This window comes from Perognathus longimembris, chromosome 13 (assembly GCF_023159225.1).
Source record: "Perognathus longimembris pacificus isolate PPM17 chromosome 13, ASM2315922v1, whole genome shotgun sequence".
In the NCBI taxonomy this organism is placed as follows: domain Eukaryota; kingdom Metazoa; phylum Chordata; class Mammalia; order Rodentia; family Heteromyidae; genus Perognathus; species Perognathus longimembris.
The window spans coordinates 58,977,969-58,997,750 of record NC_063173.1 but is presented as its reverse complement, the minus strand read 5'-3'; the positions used below and the strand labels follow the sequence as shown (position 1 = coordinate 58,997,750).

Here is a 19,782-nt window from a genome sequence, read left to right as displayed (position 1 = left end):
ATCATGTTAAGTGAAGTAAGCCAAGCTCAGAGAGACAAATGGTGCATGTTTTCTCTCATATGCAGAAGCCAGATCTAAAATATGCTGGGACATAATAAATTATATAGATCTCTAAGCACTCACACACAGTGAAATCAAAGGGTGTTCTTGGGATTTTTTGTTTTTTAATTTTTTAAAGGTGATATACAAAGGTGTGAGAGTTACATAAACCAGATAGTGAGCACATTTCATTTTGGACCATGTCACCCCTTCCCTCACTCTCCCAGTTTTTCCCTTTTATCCCCACCCACAAGTTGAATAGTTCATTTTCAACAAAGTCCCTAGTAAGTGGCACTGCTGCCTATGTCCACCCTTTGTCTCTCCATTTCTGTGCCCCCTTTCCCCCCAAAGGCAGATACATGAACAAACTAGACAAAAAAATAATAAAGCACTGGTGGCTCATGGCTGTAATACTCAGGAGGCTGAGATCTGAGGATCGCAGCTCAAAGCTAGCCCCGGAAGGAAAGGACATGAGGCACTTATCTTCAATTAACCACCAGAAAACTGGAAGTGGCGCTGTGGCTCAGAGCACTAGTCTTGAGCAAAAGAGCTCAGGGACAACGCCCAGGCCCAGAGTTCAAGCCCCATGACAACAATGGCAACAACGACAACAAAAAAGAAACAGGAACAAAGAAAAAAAACCTCTTGTTTCCATTTCCTGGGGTTCATTTCTATAAATATTGTTTTATATGATCTAATGCACATAGGCATTGCACCTTTGTGTTCCTCTCTTAAGCGTATCCTCTGGGCTGGGAATGTGGCTTAGTGGTACAGTGCTTGCCTACCACGCATGAGGCCCTGGGTTCAATTCTTTAGTACCACATAAACAAAATATAAAATAGAACCTTAAAAAAAAGAGTATCTTCCTTTGGTTTCACTATGTGTAAATGTCTAGTCCTGTATAACTTATCATGTGCCAATGTATTTTAGATCTAGCTTCTGCATATAAAAGAAAACATACACCATTTGTTTCTCTGAGCTTGGCTTACCTCACTTAACATGATTTATTCTAGGTCCATCCATCTCCTTGCAAATGACATTTTATTCTTTCTAATGGCTGTGTAAAATTCCATTTTGTATAGGTATCACGTTTTTTGGATCCACTCATCTATTGTAGGGGCAATTGGACTGTTTCCATAAGTTGGCTATTGTGAACAGTGCAGCAATGAACATGGATGTGCAAGTGTCTTTATGGCATCCTGGCTTGTGAGGTTCCGGGTGGGTGCCCAGGAGTGGTATGTTTAGATCTGTGTTTAGTTTTGTTTTTGTCAGTCATGGGGCTTCAACTTGGGACCTAGGCATTGTTCCTGAGCTTTTTAACTCAAGGCTAGCATTCTTTCCATTTGAGGCACAACACCACTTTCCATTTTCTAGTGGTTAACTGGAGATAAGAGCCTCAGAGATTTTCCTGCCTGGGCTGGCTTCCAACCTTGATCCTCAGATCCCAGCCTCCTGAATTACTAAGGTTACAGGTGTGAGCCACCGGCACCCAGCTTATGTTTATTTTTTTTTGAGGGACTCTCCAGACTGTTGTCCAAAGTGGTTGTACTGTTTACATTCCCACCAACAGGGCAATAGGGTTCCTCCAAAGGATATTCTTAGGGGAGGAACACCAAGGCCCCAATGCCTATGTGCATCTGATCACATAGAATAAGACGTATGAAATGAACTCCTGGAAATGGAAAAAAGTTTTTTCTTTGTTGCTGTTTTTGTTTTCTTTGGGTCTTGTTTGTTTATGTATCTGTCTTTGGGAGGGTAAGGGGGGGGGGGTACAGAAATGGAGGTATTGGTTAAGCACTGCTGAAAATGAACTATATGCCCTGTGGGTGGAATGGGAGGGGGAAACCGAGAGTGAAGGAAGGGGTGACAAAAGTGGATGTACCCCCTACCTGACTTATGTAACTGTCACCCCTCTGTACGTCACCTTTATAGTATATTTTTTTAAGCACTTGGAAACCATTTTCCCGGTGCTTTTCCTCATCGGGCCGCAGCACCTGACCTGCTCCAGCCCCTCCGTCTCTGCGGCAGCCCTCCCTGCTCCTTCCCCCGCCTTCTCCGACTTCGTCCAGGGAAAGTCGCACAAGTTCTCGGCCCATTTCACAGCGGGGGAGAGTGAGATTCGGCGAGGGCAGGCACCTCGCCCAAGCCGTCCCGCCTTCGCGGGCACCCGGGATGTCCTAGCCCGGGGCACGGCCACGCCGCGGCCCGCCCAGGGCCCCGGCCCCGCCCCCGGCGCGAGCCCCGGGTTCCGCACCCCGGCTAACTCCGCGGCTCCGAACGCCCGGGGCCCCGGGGCCCGCCAAGACTCGGAAGGAGCCGCGGAGGGTGCGCAGAAAGGGGCCGACCTTGAGCTGGGCCCCACGTCGCTCTGGTCCCCTGGAGGGCGACACAATGTGACCCCCAAGCCCAGACGCCGCAAACTCACCTGCGGCCGCCGCTCCGCTCGCAAACTCACTTCCTGCTTCCGGCTCCCCCATTCATTGGGGCTTCCCAAGCCCCGCCCTCATTGGCCAATTGGTTCCCGGGACGCAGACGGGCAGTGGCCTCAGCCAATAGGAGGAAAGAGACATCTCCCTGCCCCCGCCCCCGCCCCCGGGCACTACGGGAGTCGCTCCGCCCGGCCTCTGCGGCCTTGGCCTTTTGTGCACCGGCCACGCTCGCGGCGGGGCGGGGACCCTGGGTGACCGGCTCTTCGGCGGCGTGGGCCAGGCCAACGGGACTGACAAGGTCCCCGGGCCCCGAAGCCCCTGTGCATCAGAGACCTCCATGCACACACAGCCAAGACCCCCAATGTTCCCCAACCTGTTTTACTGGACTTGGTGGGCTAGGGAGGGAGGGGGTCTGGAGTGGAGGCTCTTCAGAGAATATACAGCTGTAGGTGCGAGGAAGCAAAGCCACTGCAGTGATCGGAGGTTAAATCAAGCTTTTCTCACACTCGCGCCTGTGCGGGTACTGGAGCTTGAATTCAGGGCCTGGATGCTGGCCTTTAGCTTTTTCCACTCTAGGTTAGTACCTTATCACTTGAACCGGAGCTCCACTTCCAGCTTGTTGCTCTTAATTGGAGATAGATCTTTCAGATTAATCTCCCAGGCTAGGTTCAAACCCCAATCCTTAGATCTCAACCTCCTGCGTAGGATTATAGGTGTGAGCCACTGGTGCCCTGCTGTGTTGACCTCAAGTGGGTCACTTTAGCTCTGTGAATCTTGGCTTCTTCAGCCAGAACACTGAGTTAATAAGTGAGTCCAAGCCAGGAATATCCTAGGTGTCAGTGACTGCCAGCTGGTCAGTGCTGTGTGTGGAGGGAGTGTTTGGGGACTGATGTCCAGCATTCTGTCCTTGTCATGCCTGTGCCTTGGCTCAGGACTACACACCACAAGCCTGTTTCTCATTCACAAGAGTTCCCAAAGCCCTTCACAATAGCATTGCTAGCTGTCCTTATAAATGGGATGACGACTGTCCTTATAAATTGGAATCAATTAAGGGGTTTATGTCCTTAGAAGTGGGAAATCAATTAAGGGGTTTATGTCCTTGCTGTGTCTCAATTGTCAGATGAAGTTGAAACGCACACTTGAGGAGGCACTAGCTGTCCATGGCCACCAGGGGGCAGCTGGAGCAGGCAAAGGATCCAGTAAGTATCCAGGCCCTGGGACTAAACTTTTGGGGGGGTTAATTTTTTTGTTTTTTACTGCTGATAGAACATAGATCATAGTATATGACAGGCAATTGCTTTCTCCCTTCTAGCCCTGCATAATCTCATTTTATGATGGTCAATACTAGCATTCCCTGTACCAGAGCTTGCCTCGGAAGAACTCAATTCATGCAAAGCCTTTGATAGCACATAACATTTAACCCCCTGCACAGATGGGAAAACTGAGAGTAAGAGTTCCGGTGACTTCCATTAAAATACACAACATATCTTCAGCAATCTGTGAGCTGGGGCTTAGCCCTTATTCAGACCTCTCCCAACAGCAGCAATAACAAACACACACACACACACACACACACACACACACACACACACACACACCCCTTATTCATTGGGATCATGGCTATCACCTACCTGGGTTTTCCCCAGGAGAAGAAGGGGAGGCGAGGAATTAACATTAACTACCTACTATTTCATAGGTGCTTTCCATACATTTACAAGCACTTGGTGAGGCAGAGGTCATTCCATTTGATTACCATGGGAACACAGGTTCTAAGATCTGGCAAAGGGCAGAGTTGGGGCAAGGACAGGAGTTCTGGCTTCTCACAGCCCTGAATCCTCCCAAGCATCCACAGACGTGTCTTTTGCTTGTCTCTCCTCCTAGAGCCAGAAATCTCCCACCAGAAATAGGACCATAATGTTCTTCTGCCTGGCTCCCAATGAAGTCAGAAGTGAAAACTAGATCTATTTCTAGAGTTTTGGGGGTGGTGTGGGAAATCCTCCCACCCCCACTCTGAAATCCTCATTTACCCTCCATCCCGCTCCAGCGGGGTGACACTCCACAAGCAAGAATGCAACCACATCTCCCCTGCTACACGTGCGGGTGCTTTCTGGCCCCAACTGGCCGTGTGGCCTTGGGCTGGCAGGTCCCCTCGGGCACCCCCCCCCCTCAAGTTCTGGCATCTGTCCGGAGCACAGGACAATGCCCACATCATGCTGAACTCCCAGCCTTCTCCTTTCTTACCTCTGGAATGTCATCTGCTTGTGTTCCTGGCTCAGTTTCCCTAGGACTGATCAGGAAGGGCCCGGCAATCCCCTCAGCTTGGCCCTCGGCATGGGTGAACAGGGGTCCACTCAGACTTGACCTCCATGGCTGCTGAGGCCCACCAGGCCCTTGTCCAAGTCTCTCCATCTGCACCCTGCCTTCCTATTTCCCCTGCACTGGCTGCTATGCGTGTTCCCTGTGGTGCCATGCTGTGCCCCTCCCCGGGGCTGGCCTCCCAACAGCACTGCCTCTGCACCTGAAGACGCCCATCAGGCTCCAGGCTATCCCCGTGCCTTCCTAGAAGCCCTACATTCTCAAACACCCCAGCCTGGTGGCCCATCCACTGCGTGGGGCTGGGGTGCAGGTGGCCAGTGGGGGGGGGGACGGGTGGTCAGCGGCTGCTGGCTGGCAGGTCTCTCCTCAGGGAACTGGAGAGGCAGGACTTGGCTTGTGGCTAGAGCTCTATGTGGGGCTGGGCACTGAGCGGGGGGGGGGGGGGGGGGCACCTACCAATCTATAGTCTCCAGCTTCTCCAGGAGACAGACTGACTACTTCTCCCAATTTAGCCCCACCCAGTAAAGGAAACCCATTGTGATGGGAAGGGGGCGGTGTTGGGTTTGAATGGTGGCCTGGCCATTTCCTGGCTGTGTGACTTAGGATACGACTTCATCTTTCTGTGAAAACAAGTGGTCTTGCCTCCCTCCCCAGAACATGAGCCCGAGCCAGCAAACCTCCAAGAAGCAGAGCCTGGCACCTGGTGGACGCTCAGTGAACCAAGTTGTTATTACCATGGGCACAGTGCAGGGCACACGGCGGGCGGGTGCTCGGGATGGGGAGCCCTTGGGTCAGAGCCAGGACTCCAAAGCAGCGAATCCTCGTGCTCCCCACTCCTAGCCCCTTGGTTGGCTCCTGGCTGTCCACAAAGAGTCCAGAATCCCCATCCAGCATCTTCTCACCAGTCTCTTGTGCCTCCCATGCAGCTCATGCTTCAGCCCCCTCCGCTTGCAACCCACAGTATGCAGAGCACACATGGCTTCCCGTGGGCCCCCAGGACTCAGAACCCCCACACTCAGCTCCCGTGCCGCTTCCTCCCTGAAGCCTCTGTGCTTCCCACGGCCAACAAAGATGATTCCCCAGCCCAAGCTTTCTCCCATCCTAACGCATCGAACTGTCCGTCTGTAAACTCCATGTCGCTCAGTCCCAGCCTGCCACCCACCCATCCCTCACGCAGGACTGGGGGCCTTTCACACAGTGGGGGATGTGTGCATTTGGGAGCACGGCTGAGCAGTGAGGCTTCTAGGGGGACTTGGGGCAGCAGCGAGGAGGAGTATCTGTTACTGGCTTGGCAGGCTGAGGGCCCAACCATCATGAGCTGGGGGTCAGGGGTCACAGTCCCTTCACTCCCCCAGGGGCACAGTGTAACCGGCATGGTGGGGAATACCCCAGGAAGGGCAAGGCAGGGGCCTGCACTTCCCTCCGTCGGCCTGGGGGCCCGGCTGGTACTGCAGATCCTTCCGAATGACTGGGAAGATGTCAGGAGCCCCCTTGGGGGAGGGCCGCCACCCATCCGCTGCGTCCAGCTGGTGTGGCAAGGTGCCAGCAGGCAGAGTTCCACATGCAGAGCTCTCTGGAGGCTGCAGGAGTGGGGGGACCGGGTGAGCAGGTGGGCACAGCAGCAAGGGCCCTGGGGAACCTAGTCCAGAGGCCCCTGGAAAATGAGGCGGACGCAGCCATGCTCGCCGGTGAGCCAGGCCCCACAAAAGGGGCAGGCAGCATGGAAAGCGTGGGTGCCATGCGGCAGCGGGGTCTGGGCCCAGTAGCGGGCAGTCTTCTCGGAGCAGACGTGGCCGCAGGGCGCAAAGGCGTGACTGGGAGGCCCCGGGTCCAGGCACAGACCAGCCTCCTGGCCTAGCCACAGGGGTACGTAGGGACCCACGAGTCGGCAGAGGGGACATTCACGCTCCTGGGGACCCCGCTCCCGTCGGCAGCCCCAGCCGTGGTAGCCGTGGACATGGCCGCAGCGGACATAGACCCAGGGCTGCTGCTTGTCAGGTGCGGTGCGGCCACGGGCCGGGCTAGGGAAGGCCAGGGTGCTGAGGCCCACGGGGCACTGGGGCCGCGCCGCGTTGGCCTCCTGCCGCTGGGCCTCCAGCTGCTTCAGCGTGGGTGCCCGCAGCAGGCCTGCGGGAGTACGCCACAGCAGTGTGGCCCCACACAGGTCGATGAGGGAGCCATCTTGTAACACGTTGGATTCATTCTCCACCTGCCAGAGACAGCAGAAAGCCCTTCATCCAAGAGGTCCCTGCCCAGCCATCGGGCTGCAGCCCCCAGGCGCCTGCAGAGGGGGCCTGGGCCAGCAGGGCGCTGAGGACGGACACAGCTCCCCCAGCTCCCAGCGGGACTTGGGGATCCCAATCTGGTCCTATCAAGGTGGGACATCTGGACAGTTTCTAAAGTGCTTCCCACCGTTCTCCAATAATGGCAAGGGCCAAAAGAATGCCGGACACTGAGCCTAGAGCAAGGATCGTGGGGATTGTGGTTAACAGACCACCTAGATTTGAACTGTGACCTCACCATTCACTAACTCTGCATCCCGGGGAGAGTCACATAACCTCTCGGTGTCTTAGCTTCTACTTCAAGCTGAACTCCACAGAAGCTCCAGTGGGTGTCATGAAGCAGTCAGTGTACATAGTTCAAAGGGCTCCCAGCACCTACTAGGTGCTCAGCAAGCAAGTGCTTGTGTCATATTCACGCACACAGGTTTTTGTTATTGTTGCTGGTCATTTGAGATATGGTCTCATCATATAACCAGACTGACATCCAACTCAATCCTCCTGCCTCTGCCTCCCAAGAGATTACTGAGGTTACAGGTGTGCCCTACCATATTCAGTTGATATGTATATATATATATATATATAATATTTACATATTATACTTATATATTATATAATATTTATATACAATAAGTTACATATGTACATATATAATTTTGTTTGGGGTTTTTCTGTGGTTATGAAGATCAAACTCAGAATCTAGCACATGATAAGCACAGGTTTTACCACTGAGCTATACCCCCTAACCCACATGCAAAACCAATGTTCTTTCCTAATAAAGTGAACACTAGAAACTTCTGTTTTCCCCTGAGCTTTTATGTCTCCTGGGCTCACATGGCTACCCTCAGGGGCAGCCCTGTATGGCCCAGGAAAGGAACAAGGCCACAAAGCCCTACTTGCTCTTGGACCCCCTCACCACTCTATCGATGGAGCGCTCTAATCTGTACCACGTGGTACTTCCAGGCCAGCACTGTAAGAACAAATCTAAGGGCCTGTGCCTGTTGGAAGGGGTTAATAATGCCGAACCCGCCCAAATGTGACAGACACGCCACGAGCTGCCAGCACTCTAGACTGTAAACGGCTCACGGGCCAAGTGTCACCCTCATAAGCGACTGTGGTGTTCTGAGCTGTCAGCAGCTGCAAAGCCACAACGCACAATGTGACTATCTCACATCACCTCACGGATCTCAAGAAGTGTGCAGGCCGCACCTGGAGAGGCTCTGTTCTGGTCAGTAGAGCCAGCGCCAAGAGCTCTGCAAGCCCATGGCTCCCCCAGGCAGAGCCCCCCCTGGGGACTCCCTTAGGCACAAGGACTGCAGGTCCTCCATCTCCAGGAGAGTGGGAGGAGGACCTGGAAGGGTTGGGGGTAAAGATGGAGAGGGCCACCTACCAGCTTCCCCCGCTGCTGCGCTGAGCGGCTGTCCCGCAGTGTGTACACGTTCCCGCAGACTGATATCTCCCGCCAGACACCCGGCGCCGAGTCCTCGGAGAAGCCGCCCGCCGGGTGCATCACCAGGACCCCATTGGTGGTCAGGCCATCCATCAGGCCATCGGGGGTCCGCCATTTGGCTGCTCGCTCCTGGGACCACATTGAGGATCAGCTCACCTTTCCTCAAGTGGCCCCCCGGCAGGCTGCATGCCAGAGGAGGCTGCCCCCACTCTACAATCGTGTCCCAGGGAGGACTCCAGAGCACCGGCACCACAGGACCTCCCAGAGCGTCGCTTTGCTATTCATGCTGCCCAGGGACTGGCCCATCACTCCAGGCTGCTCCCTTCCCAAGCCCTCCCCGCTTTCCAGTAGAGAGCTGGACCCTGCCTGGGGTGCACTCACTCCAAGGAAGATGTTGCTGGAGGCGTCGAAGCCGGCAGCATAGATGCGGGCAGTATAGGGTGGCCTGCGGTCGCAGAGGATGCGGCAGGCATAGCGGGAAATGGTGCTCTGGGCGGAAGGGCCCTCGGTGGCCCCTCCTCCAGGGGCCGTGTCTGTGACCACAAAGTCGATCATGTTCTCAGTGGAGCGGCCGATCTGCAAGCGAGGGGAGGGCAAGCACAGCAATCACGTGGCAAGGCCCCGTCTCATGGGCTTCTTGCCCAGCGTCTGCTCTGCATCAGGATCCCCCACAACGATGTGGCAGGGTCCACAGAGGCAGCGCAGGGCTCTCCAGACCCCCTGGGCTCCCAAGAAGCCTCTCTAGGTGCAATTAGCCTCTTGCTCTACTGCCCCTAAAGCTTTGGGGAAAGACTCTCACTCGAAATTGTAAAAAACCGGTCAACTCACGAATAGACCAATAGAAAACTGATGTCCTAGGAATCTTCGCAGCAAACCATAAACATTTAATAAGGATTTACTAGATATGTAAGCTGTCCAGCAGTACTGCCTAGCAAACACAAGGCCAAGTTCAGATCCCGGCGCCCCTCCCCCCACCAAAGCCTCTCTGTGCTAAGCACTGTATGTGTTCACCCATGGGGTGGCTGCTATTAGGGGTCCCATTTTACACACGAGGAAACAAAGGCCCACAGAGATTAACTAAGTCCTGCACAAAGTAAGTAACAGAGCTGGCATCTGAACCCAGGCGTGACAATGCTTACACTGCCCTCTGAACTCGGAGGCCACATGGCTTTCCACTGCATCTTGACTCTCAGTCTTGCTATGGCTACTAATGTGCTGCACCAGCGACCCCTGTGGGGGACACGCTGCTTCCTCACTGGAAGGCCAGGCTGCTGCGCCCAGCGAGCCCAAACACCTAGAAGCTCAGGGGCCTGGAGCTGGGGGGAGGGCTGGGCGTACCTGGAACATGTCTGTGTCGCTGTCGTGCGTGTACTCCACTATGACCGAGTGGCTCCGGGACAGTGTGTACGAGATGCTGTGCTGCCCTCGGTTACTCAAGGCCTGGGGAGGAGAAAGTCGACACTTGCCAGAGCACGTGGCCATGAGAGCTAAGTTTCTCAGTGAAGGCAAACTCAGGGCTCAGTGGCCACTCCCGGGGAGGGTTAGCAGCATCTTGTGCAGGGGGACCCTATACGGGTTACCTAGTCACCCCAAGATTGGGCTTACTGTTCCCATTTTCAAGTCTGGTGCCGGGAGGTCAGACAGAAGAACTGATCCACAGCCACTCGGCTGGATCCTGCTAAAGGTCAAGGGTCACCATTGCTCGGGTGGCCCAATAAGGCAGAGAGTAATGACACGGTGGGCAGCACCCCTGCTGGGATGGAGAGGGGGCATGCGCACATAGGTCTGGGAAGACTGGAGACCTGGGCCAAGGGCACAGAGGACAGAACGACGGGACGGTGCTTGGTCTACTGGCATAAGCTGCTTGCCTTGGAGACGAGCGGCGTGGAGATGTGGTGCATGACGTCTGGCTTCACTCCGTTGGCATGTGGCCTGCGGCTCAGTGCCAGGCGGCTCCGCCGGCGGCCCTTATCCCCACTTGCCAGACACCCATTGTAGCTGTGGCGTTAAAGGGGTGAAGAAGGGCAGGGGATGGAAAGAGAGAGAGAGAACGAAACGTGGTCATTGAGGAGCCTTACAGAACACTGTCAACTCTAGGCAGATCCTATCTTGCTAAACAAGCTCAAGGAATCACAGAAAGCTAGAAGAGCCTACAACAGGGGGTCTCATGAAACTATAACGGTGAGTTCCCTGGATGGCTGAGCTATGTCTGGGGAAGGTGCTGGACTGGGAGTAATGATGTTTCACAAGTCCATGAAGCAGGGGGGTCAGTTCTCAAGGAATTCAGGCACACCTGCCTTGACTCAGACAAAGGCCAAATGCACTTCAGGCCCCCTGGGCAAGAGAAGAGACTCGTGATCCCAAGATTGGGTTTCTGGGAAAGGGAACCCCTACTAAGCCTTGAAGAACTGGGGAGTCCCCTGCAGCAAACCACCACTTACTACATCATTTCTAGAAACCATATGAAGAAAAAGAACAGACCCTCAAGGTCACTACCTCCCTATCTCCACTCAAGTCACATGCCCACCCTCCCTTCCAGCTCACATCCAGCGAGAATGACCATGAAAAGAACAGATGGGGTGAGTCAGAGTCCCCCCCCCCCACCGTGTCCCTGGTCCCTTAAGGCACCTGTGTGGTGTCTTGCCAGGCAATTGTCTTTCTTCCCATTTTATGAATGAGACAAATTGAGGCTCAGGGAGCCACAGTGACTTGCCTTGAGTCAGTAGGTGACAAAGTCTACATTTGCATTCAAATCTGCCAGACCCCAGACTTGGCAAAAGCCCTACAAAATGGAGCAGTGCTCACTCCAAGCTGGGGCCCCAAGGCTGGCAGCGTGTGGTAAGCTCAGGACGGTGAAGTACCACCGGGAAAGATGAACACCAGGTGAAAAATATTATTCTGTCTGTAAGCAATGGGGAGTCATGCACAGTTACAGAGCAGAAAGTGATGGGATAAGCAGCTGTCAAGTACAGACAAGGAGCTGAGGGTCTGTGGTGCACATTTGCAATCCCAGCTTCTCAGGAGGCTGAGATCTGAGCAGGAAAGTCTATGAACCTCTTAGACATCAAAAAGCCAAAAGTGGAGGTGTGGCTCCAGGTGGTAAAGCATCAACCCCAAGTGAAAAAGCTAAGGGACAACACCCAGGCAAGCCTCAGAACCAGCATGCACATGGATGCACACACACACACACACACACACACACACACACGCACACACGACCAGAACCACTTGACTCAGAACCTCCAGGGAGTGTGTTAGAATCCAGACTCACCAGCCCCACCAGATTCTGATTCGGAAGGTTTGGGGCACCTGTCTGGAAGTGTTTTCAATGTGCTCTCCAATGGTTCTGATGCACAGCCTGCCATGGGTCCAGGGGAGAAGAGAGAGCCTTCCAGAGGGCCCACCCTCTTAGGTCTGAAGTCTCCCCCATCACTGGTCTTGCCCTGGGCTGGAAGCTAGCCTTTCCTTCATGATAATAAACAGCAGCTTTTCCAATGCAAACATCCCTGAGTAAGACATCTGTTGCCCTTCTTCTGCATGGGGGAAGAAAGCAGTCAGAACCCAGGCAAAGGACTCAGATGGGCCCTGGCTTAAATCCTAGATCCTGGGCACTGGTAGCTCAGGCCTGTAATCCTACCTACTCCGGAGTCAGCCAGTCTGGGCGAAAAACTCTATGAGACTCTTATCTCCATTTAACCAGCAAAAAGCCAGAAGTGGAGGCATGACTCAAGTGGTAGAGTGCCAGCTTTGAGCAGAAAATCTAAGCAAGAGCACAAGCCCCTGAGTTCAAGTACCAGTACCAGCACACACACACACACACACACACACACACACCACCACCACCACCACCACCACCACCACATTCCTGGCTCTTCTACTCACCACAAGACTTCCATAAAATGAGGCTCATTTTTTTTTCAGGACTTACTTATTTTGCAGGTTGATTTTGAGAACAAAAGTGTTTGGCAGTGCAGTACAGTTACAGCAAGCTCTTGATAAGTATGTTTTATTTCTAAGCACATGTCATAGCTGGACACTGGTGGCTCATGCCTATAATCCTAGCTACTCAGAAGGCTGACCTGAGAATTGAGGTTTGAAGTCAGACCAGGCAGAAAAGCCCATGAGACTCTTATCTCCAATCAACGACTCAGAAAAAGCTGGAAGTGGTACAGTGGCTCAAGTGGTAGAGCACTAACCTTGAGCACAAAGAGGCTCAGGAATAGTTCCCAGGCCCTGAGTTCAAGCCCCAGGACTGGCAAAAGAAAAAAAAAGTATGTCATGTGTGGATCAAGGAACAGTAGCTGTTATTATGCTTAATCATTATCATCATGATTATACAACTTCTCAAGTAGTTTCTTCAGGACTGACAGCCAAAAGGAGACTCTGATGGGAGAGTAAGAAGAGGAATTTGTGTCTGGGGAAAGAGATACATGGAAGGTACAGGGACCCTGATCAGGCAAAGATGAAGAAGAAACGAGGTCTTCTCAGTCATCAGGTCATATTCTTCTTCCCTAGACTCAGTTTGGTCTTTGTAGTGTGAAGGAGAACTATGGTTGTGTGACAGCAGCATCAGATCTCGAGTAAGAAAACTGGGGTCCAAATCCCAGCCCTGCCACTTACCAGCTGTGTGCCCTTGGGCCAGTCACTTCCCCTCTCTGAGCCTCGGTTTCCTCACCTCCTTCCTCACAGCATCTTTGTGAAGATTGAAATGAAATAATGTCCATGAAAGGGCTTGGCACAGGCTCGCCTCCCAGAACACTTGGCGCGTGCTGGGTGCTGTGCTGTTCTTATGACATAATAAAAATTCCTTCCTTCCTTCCTTTCTTCCTTCCTTTCTTCCTCTCTACAACCCTTTGAGGTAGGGATCATTATCATCTCTGCTTACAAAATGGGGAAACTGAGGCACAGGGAAGTTCAGCAACTTGCAGAGGCAGGATTGGAACAAAGCAGTTTTTAGGTAGAGCCACAACTTTTCACCCCCATACCACACACACCCTCAGAGCTTTGCAGACTGCAGTTGGTGATACTTTGTTCTCATGTGATGAGAAACTTGGGTAGACAAAGTTGTCTGGGGGATTTATGAGAAAATAATTACACATGGTGGAGAGTTTGGTCAGCTTTGTCTTTCATCTGAGGATCAAAGAGCAAAAGACCCTACATGGGTGCTCGGTGCCCTTACTTATTCTGGCTGCCCCAAGGGGGTGCCTAGAACCCACCCACCTCCTGGATCAGGTCAGGCTCACCCAAGGACGATGAGTTCGCCATATTTGATGGGCTCCTCGCCTGGCTGTGCATCTTCACCAGGAGAAGAGAGAATGCAAGAACCATTGTTCTCAGGGTTCTGGAGGTCTGAAGTTCGGGGAGACCCCACTTCAGGATTTCCTTCAAGCACCATCCTGGGCAGAGCAGGAGAGGGAGAAAAAGAGCTTTACTGCTTCCCACCCCAGCTCCCCTCAGTCTCCAGTCCTGCCCGCTACAAGGCCACTTTGGTTGACCTTTCACCATTCACCTCTGCCTGTCCGGGGCTTGCTGGGACACCACAAAGGGAAAATGGGTGGGATGGAACCAAAAAGAAGGGGTGGCAAGCAGAGGGGCAAGCTATTCGGTGGGATCAGAGAGATGGAGCCATGTGGGGAGGTCGGAGATTGTGTTGTGGCCAAGATCCCAGTCTAGGATGTACTTTGAAGACTGGCAACCGAGGAGTAGAGGACCCTTACCTCGCACTGAAGCCTGAGCTCCTGGCTTGAGATCTGAACCCAGGACCTGAGTTACCCTCTGTCAGGGTCTTGGGAACTGTGCACCCATCCTCATTCTTTCGGTCTCTCTGCAGGTCTAGCCCTCGGTCTGCCTCGTCTATTACTCAATGACTTCCCGTCCTCCCAGCTCTATCCTCTCTTCTCCCTCTCCACCCCCTCTCCGCCTGCCTGTCTTCCTCTCCCCATCCATCTGACTCAGTCTCCCCATCCCGGCCTCGCACAGCGGGCAGGCCTCGGGGTCGCTCCCGGGTGCGCGCCCCCTCCGCCCGCCCCTCCCTCAGGTGTCCGTCTGGGGTCCGCGGCCGCGGGGCTCGGGAGGCCTGAGGGGGCGGCGCGCCCCTCGCTCCGACCGCAGCGAAGCGCGTCTCCCGCAGGCAGCATGTCTGGAAAACATCCCCGCGCCGGAGGGGTGCGCCGGGGCAGGCCCGCGTCCCCGGGCACGGCGCTGGCACCGCACACGCAGATAAACACGCGGCGGCCCCCGGCCCGCGCGCGACGCCCGCACCCGCACCGAGCCCACCCGGGCCCGCTACCGCAGACGCGCAGACGACCGCCGGCCCACTCCCCTCCCCCGCCGCCCCCAGACGCGCAAACACGCCCCCCGCGCCCGCCGGGGCCCGCCCGCCGCAGCCCCCGCCCCCTGCGTCCCGGCGGCCTCACCTGGCTGCGCTCCAGGCCCCACTCGGCGCAGCTCCCTTCCCGCCTCACCGGCTCGGCCCCCGGGCCGCTGCGGCGGGATGGGCCGGACCCGCGGCGGCTCCGCGCTGCCTCGTCACGGGGACACCCGAGGCCGAGGGGGGAGGGGAGGGGCCGGGACAGCACCGCCCCTACCGCAGGCTCCGCCCCCATTGGCTCCACCCCCAACCGGAGCTCCGCCTCAGCGAGGCTCCGCCTCCTGCGGCTTAGCCTCGCCCCTAGTTGGCCGAGCAAGCACCCGGGCACCGCCCCGTAGCCCGGGAAGCCACGCCCACAACGCCCTCGCCCCGCCCACCTACGCGGCCCCGCCCCCATTCCCGGCTCCACAGCCTGGGTCCCCCGTGGCGAGGGACTCGGAGGGCGGGCGCCTCGCCATCCTCGCCGCAGGCCTGGGTGGAGGGCGCCTTTCCCAGCCTTAGGTCGGGGGACTCCGGGCCTCTCCGCTACAAGACCCCGCCTCCAGGTGGGAAGTCGCGGGATCTGAGAGGGTTAGCGGAGTTGGGGGAAAGGGAGACGGAAAATACTGGAGGAGGGGAGGAGGGGAGGAGGGGAGGCCGAGGACACCTGCTGCTCTGTCCGCCTCAGGTCGCACTGGAGCCCCGCGGGGCCACTTTCCCGCCCGGCCCGCCGGCTCCGGACCCGGGCGTGTGGAGACAGCCACGTCCCCCGCCGCCGGGGCAGCAGCCGCCCAGCGATGGCAGGAATACCCCGGAGGGCATTGCAGGAAAAAACAGTAAGCAATAAGAAAGTGGAAAAGAAAAAGGATGTCTTGCATTTTAGGACAGAGAGCTTATAAAACACTATAGAGAAAAGGGGGGGAAAGTGATTACCTTTAGATAAGAAAGAACTTGGGAAGTAAGAATTGTCTTAAATGTTTGTGCCAAGATGGAAAAAGGGAGAAATTAAGACTAAGTGGTGGTGTAGGTAGCTGGTGGTATGAGTATGTCTTGAGTTTTACAAGATGGAACTTATCAAATGATAGGGAAGCTGGAATGTAGTTAAGTTGGTTGTGATTTTTAAAACTCATCTAAAGATTTTTGCTAAAGTCAAAATTAAAACAAAGTAGTAACGGTTGGGAAAATGGAGGAGAATGGAAAAGGAATGGGCTGGACTGGATCCTCAACAGAGGACGACTGTTTTATTGAGGAACAGTGAGGATTCTGAGGCTGTGCGAGGGGGTGAATTGGGGACCAGGCTTATCTGGGGTCTGAGCAAGGAGGCAGTGGTTATTGAAAGCGCCACTACGTCTAGCAAGTTGGGGCTTTTCCCTTCGGCCCGCAAAGGGTTGTTTACAGCTGGGCCTAGGTGAGATGTCCTGCCTGCAAATCCCGGCTGAGGTTCTACCTGGTGGTCTGTATGGGCCTGAGGCAATGGGGGGGGGGTCAATCTTTCATATTCCATCTTTGGATACATAGAAAGAATGGGCCCAGAGGGGAGAGGCGAGTCCTTAAGTAACTAAGCCAAAATTCATTTAAGTGTTTATGTCAAGATCCTCCAAATGATCACATCTAAATTATGTAAAACTAAAATGTCATTTTTTTTTACTGTCTAATATTTCTGTTTCCCAAGTATGTAAGCCTTCTTGGATACAAAGATGAAAAGGACAACAAGCAGGCCTAGGTTCTTTGGTGCCTCATTATAATTAAAAAGGCTTCAGTGACATCTCCAATGTTTTTAATGTTTTGTTTTGTCTTGTTGCCAGTCCTGGGGCTTGAACTCAGGGCATGGGCTCTATCCCTGAGCTTTTACTCAAGGCTAGCACTCTACCACTTGGGCCACAGTGCAACTTCCAGCTTTTTCTATTTATGTGGTACTGAGGAATCGAACCCATGGCTTCATGCATGCTAGGCAAGCACTCTACCACTAAGCCACATTCTCAGCCCTGGTTTCAATCTTAATTAGTATCCTAAAGTACTATATGCAATAAAAATAACTAGAGAGTTGCTGTTTCAATAACTAGAGTTGCTGTTTCAAAACTTTCGTAATGACTTCTGTTAAGTCTTTTGTCATTACAGATTTGATCCTCTGCAGCATTTTTACAGTCAGACCCACAGAGGGATAAACAAAAATAAATAATGCTTACCAATATTTATTGGTCAAACTTAACTTTTATTCTTAATAAGTTTCAGTCATCACACAGGCAAGTGGAAGAAGAATTTCGGGATTAAGGATTCAACAGCATCATCTTCTCCTGGAACAACAACAGCAGCTTTAAATAAAGAAAGAGGGGGACGTGTGCAGAGGCAGAGACATGAGTTCCTTGAGCAACAGCTCAGAATCCTGTCATCTTGGCCCAATGACCTGAGGCAGCCACAGTTGATGTGTTGGAAGGCACAGTTTTCTTATCTTACTTAGCCTTGGAGCTGGAACAATGAACTTGGATAGCTTTACCCATAAGCCTTGCAGTTTCCTGTCAATTGCCAAGCTGCCAACATTTGCTCAGAGCTACCTGTCATATGCAATGCGTGCTCTCCTTGCCTTTTCTTTGTGCAAATGCCTCTATAAATAAACATGTTGAACTATGCTCTGGGCTGCTTCCATCTCTCAGACCCCTATCCCTGGAGGTTGACAGCCTACCTGCTCCCAGCTTTCTGCAAGGGTGTGTGTGTGTGTGTGTGTGTGTGTGTGTGTTTTCCTCAGTCTCCTACTGTCTTCCCTCAGAGACATCTTGATACAGCTGGTCTGCAACAACACCCTGCTGAATTTGAAAATATACCCTTTAATCCTTTAAAGCAGGCATTGATTATCACCCATTTTTATTAACAAATTTGTAAAAAAACAAACAAACAAACAAAAGAATGACAATTTGCTGAAGGTTATTTTCCTATTTCCCCAGCCCTAGGTTGTTTGTTGTTGTTGTTTTGCCAGTCCTGGGGCTTGGACTCAGGGCCTGAGCACTGTCCTTGGCTTCTTTTTGCTCAAGGCTAGCACTCTACCACTTGAGTCACAGCGCCACTTCTGGCTTTTTCTACATATGTGGTGCTGAGGAATCGAACCTAGGGCTTCATATATATGAGTCAAGCACTTTACCACTAGGCCATATTCCCAGCCCCGGTCTCATGGGCTTTTCTGCCTGGCTGTGTTTGCACCTTGATCCCTGAACTCAGCCTCCTGAGTAGCTAGGATTACAAGGGTGAGGCACTGAAGCCTGACTTGGACTTCTAATGTCTAATGTTGTCATAGATCAGTGATGGCAGGGGGCTTAGAGGAGAAAACCTCTGTGTCAAATGAAAGCTACAATAATCAAGGGTTGCGGGAAGCCCAGAGATCGGACCATTAACTCCTCTTTGAGATGTGTTTTCTGAAGTAATCAAGGAAGTTTGCTCAGCGTAGATGGCCTGAGACTCACCATGAAGGATGGAGCTGGAGTTTCCCCTCACCTTCCTGAAAAGGGAGCAGCCTCCTGAGTAGCTAGGATTGTACACTTGAGCCACTAGCCCCCGGCTTTAAGTTTCTTAAATTCTTGGGCACAGTGCCTGAAAGTTGGAAGAATTGGTGTGTCTAGTTGAGACAGGATGTTGACAAACCACAATAAACAAATAAAAATAACAAGCTGGGTACTGGTGGTTTGCACCTGCATCCTAGCTATTCAGGAGGCTGAAAAATGAGGATCATGGTTCAAAGCCAGCCTGGGCAGAAAAGTGTCTGTGAACGCTTATTCCCAATTAATCACTCAAAAAACACAAGTGAAACTATGGCTCAAAGTGGTAGAGCATTAACCTTGAGCAAAAGAGCTCAGAGACAGCACCCAGGCCCTGAGTTCAGGCCCCACCATTGGCAAGAAAGAAGAGGAGGAGGAGGAGGAGGAGGAGGAGGAGGAGGAAAAGCAGTTCTAGTAGGGAGGTATGGAGAGGGGGAAGGAAGAACTAAAATGTTGGACTTTGCTTGGAAAAGAGAGACTACTCAGGTTGGCTTAGGGATCCAGAGATGAGCTGTGGCCTGTCTCTCAAGCTACAGCTAGGGAGCAGAGTGACACCAGCAGGTGTGTGTGCTTTTTGTGGTGGCTGCCGCAGTTGGTCCATGGAGTCCTGAGCGCATGAGTGGCCTGTGAATGAAGGTGCCAAGTTGAGAGAGGCCTGCAGATCCTAAGGGTCTCAGTTTATAGAGGCGATCGGAGCATCTGAATTGACATGGCAGAGCCAGCGAGAGGCAGGCATCTGAGTAGAGGCTGGCAAGGCTCCAAGGACACAGGGCCATAGGCCTGTGGCTTCCCATCTCCCCCGTGGTATGATGCTAGGGAAATGTTCTAGTAGAAATGAGGAGGACTGAGTTTAACTGGGCACTGGTGGCTCACGCCTGTAATCCTAGCTACTCAGGAGGCTGAGCTCTGAGGATCATGGTTTGTAACCAACCCAGGCAGGAAAGTTCACGAACTCTTACATTTAATTAACCAGGAAAAAAGCCAGAAATGGAGGTATGGTTCAAGTGGTAGAGTGCCTGTCTTGTTTTTTTGTTTTCTTTTTTGGCCTGGGCCTTGGACTCAGGCCTGAGCACTGTCCCTGGCTTCTTTTTGCTCAAGGCTAGCACTCTGCCCACTTGAGCCACAGCGCCACTTCTAGCTGTTTTCTATAAATGTGGTGCTGGGGAATCGAACCCAGGGCTTCATGTATACTAGGCAAGCGCTCTTGCCACTAGGCCATATTCCCAGCCCAGAGTGCCTGTCTTGAGCAAAACAAAAGCTGAAGGACAATACCAAGGCTCTGAGTTCAAGCCCAAGGACCACACACACACACACACACACACACACACACACACACACAGAGCTGGATTTGGTTCATTGGCTGTAGTGTCTCTTGTCCTGAGTTGGCAACAGTCGA

General features: G+C 53.2%; 2 protein-coding genes across 4 annotated transcripts in view; both read right to left on the bottom strand.

Annotated features, from left to right (window-relative positions):
- Dpp3 (dipeptidyl peptidase 3) overlaps nucleotides 1-2,556 on the bottom strand; it is a 23,344-nt gene extending 20,788 nt beyond the window's left edge. Inside the window, exon 1 of one of the 2 annotated variants that reach the window (XM_048360369.1) lies at nucleotides 2,465-2,556. In XM_048360369.1, coding sequence (XP_048216326.1) covers nucleotides 2,465-2,516 — 52 coding nt within the window. In that variant the 5' untranslated portion in view covers nucleotides 2,517-2,556. Of the gene's footprint in view, nucleotides 1-2,384; nucleotides 2,445-2,464 lie in introns of those variants that run through there. The other variant, XM_048360371.1, reaches the window with a different exon arrangement.
- Nucleotides 2,557-5,976: 3,420 nt separating this feature from the next.
- Peli3 (pellino E3 ubiquitin protein ligase family member 3) lies at nucleotides 5,977-15,060 on the bottom strand. 2 transcript variants are annotated; one of them, XM_048361006.1, is made up of 8 exons: nucleotides 14,930-15,060; nucleotides 13,757-13,909; nucleotides 13,134-13,205; nucleotides 10,382-10,511; nucleotides 9,852-9,953; nucleotides 8,895-9,089; nucleotides 8,454-8,642; nucleotides 5,977-6,993 (listed from the first exon to the last, which is right to left on the bottom strand). In XM_048361006.1, exons 2-8 carry the CDS (start codon nucleotides 13,906-13,908, stop codon nucleotides 6,424-6,426), a joined length of 1,410 nt encoding a protein of 469 aa, XP_048216963.1. In that variant the 5' UTR covers nucleotide 13,909; nucleotides 14,930-15,060; the 3' UTR covers nucleotides 5,977-6,423. The 2 variants fall into 2 exon arrangements, with proteins under 2 accessions (XP_048216963.1, XP_048216964.1); XM_048361007.1 differs by having other exon boundaries at nucleotides 14,978-15,007.
- Nucleotides 15,061-19,782: the final 4,722 nt, after the last annotated feature.